This window comes from Pogona vitticeps, chromosome 5 (assembly GCF_051106095.1).
Source record: "Pogona vitticeps strain Pit_001003342236 chromosome 5, PviZW2.1, whole genome shotgun sequence".
In the NCBI taxonomy this organism is placed as follows: domain Eukaryota; kingdom Metazoa; phylum Chordata; class Lepidosauria; order Squamata; family Agamidae; genus Pogona; species Pogona vitticeps.
The window spans coordinates 51,357,738-51,368,452 of record NC_135787.1 but is presented as its reverse complement, the minus strand read 5'-3'; the positions used below and the strand labels follow the sequence as shown (position 1 = coordinate 51,368,452).

The 10,715-nt window shown below is 43.8% G+C and overlaps 1 protein-coding gene across 1 annotated transcript in view; it reads right to left on the bottom strand.

The window, feature by feature from the left end:
• The window catches only part of CPE (carboxypeptidase E), a 98,320-nt gene that overhangs the window by 1,521 nt on the left and 86,084 nt on the right, over positions 1–10,715 (bottom strand). The window contains exons 6-8 of the mRNA XM_073001483.2: positions 4,600–4,739; positions 1,962–2,061; positions 246–364 (exon numbers count right to left, since the gene is read on the bottom strand). Coding sequence (XP_072857584.2) covers positions 246–364; positions 1,962–2,061; positions 4,600–4,739 — 359 coding nt within the window. The remainder of the gene's footprint in view (positions 1–245; positions 365–1,961; positions 2,062–4,599; positions 4,740–10,715) is intronic.

The following is a 10,715-nucleotide window of genomic DNA, read 5'->3' as shown; positions in this document are numbered from 1 at the left end:
TTGTCAGGTCCTTTTAAGTAAAAACTTGGGGGACTAAAGTCAAGATCGTCTATGTACTATGTTCAGAGCTGCGCTCCCACTCCTTCTGTAAGACACATAGATTCTGTGTTTCCGGACCAAGTATATCTATAAGAGTCTAGACAGGCAAATGTTAGAGAGAACACCAAAGATTTGATCAAAAAAGCAGTGTGCCACACAAAACCAACAAAGATACTGGTTTATAATGCAAACTATGTAGTACTTACCCTAATGGCAGGACTGAAGGGAACAGCCACTTTTTTTGTTATTGCTAGATAACCTGGTGCTGAGGCAGTCACTTTATAATTTCCAGGTACAAGAAGCCTCCAGTAATCACCATCCTTAGCTGAGGAAAAAGAAATGCATTACCACTTCTTTAAAAAAACCAACCTTGATCAGGCGTGGGTAATCTTCCTGGAGATTGTTTCCTATCATTTAAAAACACCCAGTGTCCATCAACCTCTGGATAATCAGGTGCAAAATAGCTTCTGAGAAAGACCAAGTTGCAGACTGCTGGTTCTGGAGCTAGAGCTAATTACCTAAGTAGACCCATAAGCCTGATAAATGGGACCTACAGTTACAAGTACCTACTGCATCTAAATTATATCAAGGATTCAAAAAGTCTGATTTAGAAAAAAAAATCTTTAAAGAAGTTTTTCCTATTGTTAAACATTTGGATGTCAAGGGCTCTTGCCAAACTACTTCCCATCCTGTTTTAAACCTCAAAAATCTTGTGTTACATAAAAATCTAGGGTGAATCAATTGTCTTCATACAAATTCTTGGAAATTCTCAAAAACTTGAAAAAGGGTTGCCATAAGTCAGAATTGACTTGATGGCACCTTATTATTATATTATATTCATAACCGCCCCATTGATTACTGTGGGATCTACCTGTGACTAAATATTCATTGTCATGGATAGAGCATCTTACCAAGATAAAAATGCTAGCCCTTATTGCCTTACAGAGCTATATAAAGTTTTGGGAGGAGTTTTTAAAAAGCGATACTTTTAATTAGTTAATGTTAAAAGCACAGTGAAACCACACAAAAAACTGCTGCCAATTTACATTTTAAAAGAAGGAACCAATCCCATCTCTTTGGGGAGAGAATTCAACAATCAAGGGACTGCCACTAATCAAGCCTCCTCTCTTGATCATTCATCAACCCTTCCTAATTGATGGGTTATATGGAACGGAGCCCTGTAATATTAAGGGTACATGAGAAACCTGAAGTCTTATAGCATCTTTAAGTTTAACTAGATCCTATTAATCATAAGCTTTTGTGTGTCCAAATGCACTTTTTCATATGAAGAAAGTGGCTGCCCTTCCAGGGGCTGTTTAAAACTGTTGGCAGAGAAAGTGTGTCAGGAAGGACAACAATAGGGTGTGTGCGTCCTAGACTAACAAGTTTTAAACTCTCACCAGAGATGCCGCCACTCCATTCATCTGAAGAAGTATGCTTGGACACATGAAAGTTTTGCCACTTAAAATAAAGAAAAGAAGAAAAAACTAACTCCAAACAAGATAGTTATCAACAAGAATGCAGAGTCAGGGCAGATCCATGGGTAAATCAAAGTTCCAATTCTGGGAGTATTTAATAGACAGCAACACAAAAACCATGTGACTTGAACTGATAGAATAATATCCTGAGACAACTCTCGGATTATTTGGGTAATGTAGTCGCATCCTAAGTTTGTTTGCTGTCATTGAGATTCAAACTGGATTGCACCTACCAATGTCTTTCTACTTGCAGAGGGGCTTTCAGTCCAGAAGAAACCCCACAGACTGAAATGTGGAAGACTTTTTCTCTCTCTGCAAACTCTCCTGCCCTAAGTTCTCTGCTGCTCCTATTAAATTTGTTCAGGAGTTCCATTACTGGTGAGGCACTGGATCAAAAGCCCTCATACATCACTTTATTAAAAAGTTTACATATGATACTCTTACCTGATGTAATGTCATGGTTTATCCCCTCCACAGAAATGGTGGCATTGGCAATGGGATTGCCTTGGAGATCTCTAACAAATCCCTTGACCCCTCGGTGTATCTGAAAGGCAAGAATTGTTTCTAAATCTCTTCTGTTTTTTTAAATATTACATTAACCCAAACACTGATAATCAGGCCCCTATTCAAAATAGTGGGCCTATCTGAGGAAACAGGTTCCATTTCAAAGGATTATATAACCAAACTCTGGGAGGCAGTGGAGGGCCTGGCTGCTCTGGTCCATGGGGTCAGGAAGAGTCAGACGACTTAACCACTAAACAACAATATGTTGGCTTATTAAGATGAGCTGTGAATCAGACTCATGTCTGATTTGTTTACAGCAGTATCTTGAACTACTGATCATCAAAAGTGATTGGTCCAGATGAGCATGGCAGCTAAAAAACAGTGATAAAGCCTTGAATGTTGAAAGAAACAGATCTTATTTATCATAAGCTTTTGTGTGTCCAAATGCACTTCTCCACTTAGGGAGATGACTAATATAGTGCCATGAATTGTGAGGATTTCCCCTCAAGAGGTGCAGAGATTAACCAAGCTAATTTGCAAATTACATGCCTTGGAAACAGTTCCTGCTATGCACTCATTCAGCAGTTAAGAGTTCCTTTTTGTAAGGAAACCTTTCCTATAATGTCTCTTTCTGTTTTCTGATTACTAGCAGGTAGTTGTTAGACCTCAGGAACAAAGAAGGGAAGTTTTCTAGCAGCAAAAGAAAACAATTATCCCAACCTAGGGTGTGAGGATTCGCTTGGTCTCAGAGGCCTGAATTGGCATAGACCTCAAAGGCTAGATAATATTTACCATTCCTATGTGAAGCCCTTCCCTTGAGATCATCAAGCCCTGTTCACAATATCCATCCTACCTTTCTCTGTGCAGAGGATTGCAGAGCCCCATGCCTTTGTACAGAGAAAGAACATTCTCTGGCATTTGGAGGGCCAGCTCCTCCAACATAGTGCACTGATCAGCTGAAGGAGCCTGGCTGGTGTTTACAGAAGATGTTTTTCCAGATGCTGACTTGAGTCCCAAGCCTGCTTCATTCTTTCTATGGTTTCCCCAATCAGAGAAGGTAAGGTAGGATAAGGTAGATTCAAATGTGATATCCAGGAACACTTCTTAAAGACCATAGCCAAGTCCTCAGTCAGCTTCATCACTCCTATGTTCTGATCAGGAAAGAGAACAGCTAAGCTGACTACATCTCAGCCTGAAACCCTTGAAGTCACTTCTCCTGCCCAGCTTTTCCTTTTAGGAGTGGGACTTCGGGACTGGTCTTGCCTGGTTCCCAGTGGTGAATAGGCTAAATCTGGCTCACAAGCCACAGGTTCTATGCCTCTGAAATGCATGCTCTTTGATATACAAAACCTCAGTGTGGGGCTGGCAAGGGCCCAGCCTGCCAGCACTGGCTACCTTGCACATCAGTGCCCCTTCCTCAGACGACTCAGCAAGGATGTTCCCAATCCAATGCTCTTCAATTGACTGGGTAGGCGACACAGCTGCAGAAAGAGCCTTTGGGGAGATAGGTTTGGCAATGGCAGGCGTGCTATGTAAGGAGGGGTAGATGGAGAGGAGGAGGATCTGTAGGTGGATGTTATGGACTGGGAAGCATGCCAGCCAGAGGAGGTAGCGACCTGCAAGGCTCCCTTAAGGACTTTTCTGTCCAGCATTAATCAAATTCCACAACATATATTTATGACCACTCTGGGAAGTGACAATTCCTTGAATTTTTACCAATAACAGCTCTCAGAATGACAGCTTCTAAGCATACCCATTGCATAGAATATATTCAGACAATGAAATTGCAATCTTATACAAACTTACTTGGCTTTAAGAGCGATGAATTCAGTAGGTCTGACCTCAAGATAAACATGTACTGCCATATGTTTTTAGACTTGCAATACACCTTGGCCATGCTGAACATGAATTTCCTTTGCCAAGGTTTATCTACTGAATAAATCTTTGATGGACTCAGTTAACGTGTTTGGTGCAGGTTCAATGCATCCCATTAAGTATTACATTCTGAAATCCATGTGTGGGTAGATTACTATATTTTTGCTGTTTTGAAGGGAAATGTTATCCTGCAAATTTTTACCATGGTTAAAGTTTCATATAACTAGCTGGGTAGGTTAATGGTTTAGGTATCTGGCTGTGGGGCTAGAAGTTCAGAGTTCAATTCCCTACTGTGCCTTCTGCGAGTACAACCAGCCTGTGTGACCTTGAGCAAGCTGCACAGTCCCAGGGCACCCCTAGAAGAATACACGTCCAGGCCCGGAAAACCCTGAAAAGGGTCCTCATAAGTCAGAGTTGACTTGATGGCACATGACTTTAAAGTTTCATATATAATTTTTAAAAAATTATCTTTGGACACAAATCAGGAAATTGTGAGAAACAGCTACCACAAAGTGGATTTTTCCTCCAGAAATGACTGCATATACCAGCTTTCCCCAATGTGGTGCTTTCCAGGTGTCTTAAAACTACAAATCTTGTCATCCATGCTTAATGGCCACACTCACTGGAGATCATGGGATTTGTAGTCCAAGAAATCTGCAGAACCTGTGTTCCTTGTGACTGAAAACCAAAACATTACTTTTACCTGCTCAATGTAACTGATCAGGGAATTCTTGTTGTCCTCCCAGTACTTTTTCAGAGTTTCTTCAGGAGGGAACTTTTCACAGCTAAGTTCCACAGTGATTTCAAAGCAGTTACTGCTGAGGTAGTTGAAGTCTTGCATACCTGCATTATAAGCATATTCACAGGCTGAAATCTGACAAGCACTAGATTCTTTAGAATTAAAATGTGTATCCATGTAAAACCAGTACATTATATATTTCCCTCAATTTCTGCCAATGTTCACACATCCAAAAATATAGCACTTGAAAGACCATTTCAGGGAGAAAGTAAAGAAATCACCTTCTGATAGCCTGTAACTAACTCAGCAGGAAAAAACTGTCAAGTCTTGGCATAAAGCTCAGCTCTACTCTAAGGACAGAGTTGTGAGAATTTGTGGGGAAAGTGGGTTTTTTAAAAAAAATTCCATTGCACACCTCTGATGGTTGTCTTCTTTTTGTTTTTCCAGAATTTTGATTCAGTTTTTGCCTTCTACAGTTTGCCATATCCAGAGCACTGAACAATATTTTTAAAAGGAACTTGCTGTATTACTCATTATTCTTCACCAGTCAGGTTATCATTATTGTTACTGCTGTATTGCACATTATTAATTACCTGACTTGTCTTTACCAGCAGGCCAGGAAAACCAGTGACATACTCTGGATCCCTCTAGCAGCCAATTCTGATATTGCAAAAACACAAAACCAAAGAATTCTCCTGCCCCTTAGTATTGGTAAGACAAGGGCATAAAACCTCTAAAATTCCAGTTACAATGCCTTTAGAAATTAATTTCGGGAAGGGACTAGAAATGTTAGTTATTACAGCTAAAAAGTAATTCTGTAACTATATGTTATATTACTTTCCATGTATCACTGTAGGACTTCGCGAAGGCTTTCACGGCCGGGATCTAATGGTTGTTGTGGGTTTTTCAGGCTCTTTGGCCGTGTTCTGAAGGTTGTCATTAGCTGGTCTTTTGTGTGTAGTGATCCCCTATCCTTGTGGGTTCATGTGCCTCAAAAATACAGCATGCAAAAGGTCAATGAACTCTACCCAGCCACAAGGACAGGGGATCACTACACACAAAAGACCAGCTAATGACACCCATCTGTTACATACAGCACTGATGTTACCTGTCTGTCATGGGTTTGGAGGGAAAGTTCCATCCTATGGGGAGTGGAAGGCGGGACATCAGGAGGAGGGGCTGTACTGTATAAATATGTGAAGCGTGTGTGGAGAGTTTATGAGATGCTGAGAGACACTGGGTTGTGACGAAGCAGCAGCTGGGAAGAAGAAGCTGTTGTGGGAGTCTGTGTGTCAGATAGGGTACTTCTGTGTGTCAGAGTACCAACCTGATAGGTTCAGGTGTCTGTTGGTTAGCCAGAACTGATAGGTTCAGGGTCTGTGCTTCAAGTTAAGGGTTCTGGGTGAACCAAACTGTATGCTTGTATGAGTGAGAGTAAGCCACGTTACTTTATTTATTCACCTGATCGTTTTATTTTGCCTGTGTGTGTATTTAAATAAACCTTATTCTTTTTATTGTTTAAAAATCCATCCCTGGTCTGTGTGACTTCTTAAAGGGAACGGTTGGTGGCAGCTTAGTGTAACTGTGTGGCATATCCCAGTAGGTCTGGGTTTGTCACATTGATTGGTGTCCAGCGTGTGGGATACGACTGGTCCAGTTGTCCAGTGGTCCAGCAAAGCCTTGGCAAGTGTGCCCAGAGCAAGGGGGGTCTAGTCAGGGACAGTCTGAGGCGCGTAGGTAATCTTCTAGGTGTACCTCACGGGGAGGTGCGCTAGTAGAAGAACGTGCCAACTGGGGAGACTTAGATTAAGGTGCTCTGAGGCAGCCTAGTTTTGGCGGGAAAAAGCTGAGGCAAAACTGCGTAGTAACAGTGATCTAGCTTGCCAGCTGAGAGGCCCAGCAGAGGGGGGTAGGCTCTGACTCGATACTGTTACAAGTTTAGTGCTGAAGAACAGCAGCAATCTCTAGGGAGAGCTGGTTCTGAGGCAAGAAGGAAAAAAGTGGTCGTTTTATTTTGAGGCTTGACTTTTAAAGCAGCTTGTTCTGGGGGGGGGATTATGCCCTTGACTCGAAGCCAAGTAGCAGACATGAGTGAAGTGAAAGACCCCCAGATTGACCAAGGTTCTGAGGATGAATTTGGCTCAGTGCAAGGTGACAGCACAGGAGAGCAGAACCCAGAACTTAGAAAAATACTCATAGCCCAACAGCATGAACTGAGGGTGAGGGAAATGGAGGAAAGGGAAAGAGAGAAACAGCGGCAATTTGAATTAGAGAGAGAGAGAATGGAGAGGGAGGAAAGATTGGAGAGAGAGAGAATGGCGTTTGAATTAAGAAAACTGGAAATGATGAACCAGAACAATAATAACAATAGGGATTCTGAGGGAGGCCAACTGTCTAAGGCTGACCTGAAGAAATTCCCTGTGTACCACAAGGGAGATTGTCCTGAGGTGTTCTTTTCCTTAGTGGAAAGAGCGTTTGTGGACTTCTCAGTGAGGGAAACTGAGAAGATGACCATCATGCGATCTTTAATCAGTGGTAGCCTGGCTGAGGTTTATGCCGAGATGCCTGAGGAACTGATGAAAGATTTTGCAGAGTTTAAGAAACTGGTGTTTGCCAGACATGGGATAAATGCAGAGCAGCTGAGACAAAGATTCAGGTCCCTCACCAAAAAACCAGAACAGACTTTTACCCAAGTGGGGGCCCAATTGGTGAGGCTGCTTGAGAAATGGCTATCGCAGGAGGGAATAGAGACCTATGAGCAGCTTAAAGACTTGATAGCGCTGGAACAGTTCTATTCAGTCCTGCATGGGGAATTGAAATTCCAGGTGAGGGAAAGGAAACCGAAATCTGTGGCAGCAGCCGCAGAGATCGCAGATTTTATTTCCCAAATAAGAAAGCCCTTGGGTGAGGGGAAATCTGTAGGTAAACCCAAAGAAACCTACAGCAAGTACTCTCAGGGACCAGGGAAAAGCCAGCAAGGGGGAGGGGCCCATGGTGAAGGGAAGCCCTCAGACATGAAACTAAGACCTCAGATTTTGGAGGGAAAACCAAAACAAGATGAGAGAGAATCAAAATACACCAGAAAATGTTATTTCTGTCAGGGAAAGGGTCATCTAATCTCAGAGTGTGAGAAATTAATGCAGCTAAAAGGAATGGTGCCTCAGGAGTCTAGTGGAACCAAACCAAAAGCTGTGTTCTGTGTCCAGAAAGAGCAAGGCTCAGTCTCACTGAGGGAGCCTGTTGCCATGGCTACTCAGTCTGGAACAGCTACCTCTGCTGATCAGGCTGAGGAAAATGGTCCTCTTATAGAGGTAAAACGCTGCTTGCTGGTGAAAACAGATTCTCAGTTGTTTGAGACAGCAGGGGTGGACGTAGGAATACTTGACCGTCAGTATAGGGGGCTGCGGGACACTTGTTCCCAGGTAACCCTGTGCCATCCAGATATTATTCCTAGGGAGTTTATAATCCCAAATGAGAGCATGAAGGTGGCAGGGATTGAGGGGCAGGTAATCTCTCTGCCAGTAGCAGAGGTACCTGTCAACTTTCAAGGCTGGAGGGGAGATTGGCGGATAGCGATTTCATCGACTCTGCCAGCAGCCGTGCTCGTGGGAAATGACCTGGCTGAACATGTGAAACGGGTGCTAGTGATTACACGCTCACAAGCCACCACGGGGACAGTTCAGGGGGGTAATGATGAGCCAGAGACGGAAGCAGAGGGGAGTTCAGAAGCTGTGGTGGAAACCTTAACCACAGACAGCAGATTTGGACAGGAGCAAAAGGCAGACGCCACTCTCCAAAAGTGTTATGAACAGGTGACTGACGCCCAGCTAACACCTGAAACCCCAGTGAGATTTCTGGAGAAAAAGGGGATTTTATATAGAGAAACCCTGAGGAATATCTCAAAAGGGGGAGATGGGATCAGAAGTCAGCTGGTGGTGCCTGAAAAGTATCGTCCCATGATCTTACAAAGGGGTCACTCTGACATGTTTGCTGCACACTTAGGGGTGAAAGGGCCCCTTGATTTGTTCAAACAAAATTGGGAGCAGATCACCCAGGATGACCCACAAGACGTTGTGACTTACATAGACACCTTGATGAATGACCTAAGGAGAAATCTAGAGCTGGCAGCAGAAAACCTGCAAGCTCAGAAGGTCAGACAGAAAACATGGTATGACCACAAAGCTAGAGAGAGGCACTTTGACCCAGGGGAGGAAGTGCTTTGGCTTAGGCCCTGCAGAGAGAATAAACTGCAGCTCAAATGGGCAGGACCATATAGGGTCATTTCCAAGATGTCAGACCTGAACTACCTAATAGAGCAGGAGGAGAACCAAGCAAGGAGGGTGGTTCATGTGAATGCCCTAAAACCCTACTACAGAGGGGAACAGAGGGTTTTATTCGCGATAAAAGCAGCTGAGAGTGAGGAAGCGGAATTACCCTTCTGGGAGGGTAGAGGGGAAGTAAAATACAACCCAGAGGAGGTAAAGATCAGTCCTGCACTCACCCAAGACCAGCAGCAAGAACTAAAAATGCTGCTTAGTAAATATCAACAGGTGTTTTCCAACAAGCCGGGGATAGTGAAGGGAGTGATGCATCGGATCCACACAGGGGATGCACCCCCGCAGGCAGTATCCCCATACCGAGTAACGGGACCCTATAGGGACAAGGTGCGGAAGGAGCTGGACGAGATGCTGAGGGAGAACATAATCGTCCCCTCTTCTAGTCCTTGGTCCTCTCCGATAGTCCTTGTGGACAAGCCTGATGGGAGCATTAGGTTTTGTGTTGATTACAGGAAATTAAACCGTGTAACCACTCCTGATGCCTACCCAATGCCCAGGCTAGACAACCTGATTGAAACCATAGGGGGTTGTCGGTTCATCTCATCATTGGACCTGGTAAAGGGATATTGGCAATTAAGAATTGATCCCAGGGATCAAGAAAAGACTGCCTTTTGCAGCCCTTTTGGTCTCTATGAGTTTCGAGTCCTGAGCTTTGGTCTCAGAAATGCACCAGCCACATTCCAAAGGCTGATGGACCAGACCTTGGCAGGGCTCAGTGACTTTACAGTGGCCTACATTGACGACATAGGGATCTTCAGTAATACCTGGGAAGATCACCTGTTACACCTGGAGTTAGTGCTGCAGAGGTTAAGTGCAGCAGGGCTAACAGTAAAGGCCAGCAAGTGTCAGCTGGGTAGCCCAGAAATAAAATACTTGGGTCACATGGTAGGGGGAGGAGTGATAAAACCCCTGGAGGCCAAAATAGAAGCTGTTCGTGATTGGCCTAGACCCAACACCAAGAAAAAAGTCAAATCATTTCTTGGGTTGGTGGGCTACTACAGAAAGTTCATCCCGAGGTTTAGCGAGATGGCGGCTCCGCTGACCGATCTGACGAGGAAGAAGGCTGATGACCGCATCCCGTGGACCAGCGACTGTGAGGCGGCGTTCCAGAGGTTGAAGGAGGCGTTAATCAACTATCCTGTCCTGCGGGCTCCAGACTTCGACCGGGAGTTCATCATCTACACCGATGCGTCTAACAGCGGGGTAGGAGCAGTTCTGTGCCAGGAGGATGAGAATGGTGACCAGCATCCAGTGTCCTACCTGAGTAGGAAACTTCAAAAAGGTGAGAGACATTTGGCAACCGTGGAGAAGGAGTGTTTGGCCATAGTCTACGCGATCCAGAAGGCCAAGCCTTACATCTGGGGAAGACATTTTATTCTGTGTACTGACCATTCACCATTACAATGGTTAAAGACAATGAAAACCCACAATAGCAAACTTATGAGGTGGGCTTTAAACCTACAGGACTATGACTTTGAAGTGAAAGTGGTCAGAGGGTCAGTGAACTGTGTTGCTGACGCCTTATCAAGAAGACCTGAAGATTGAAGACGGCGAAAGAACATGGACTATGTGTATATAATGATGACAAAAGGTTAAATGTACCTGTTTTTCTGAATTTGGTTTGTATGAATAAAGGTAAATTGATGTAATGTATATGGGAAATGTTTAAATGCCTAAATGGTAAATGTTTAACTTAGAATGTAAGTATAAGTAAGTATAATATGGTATGTATAACTGTTGTTG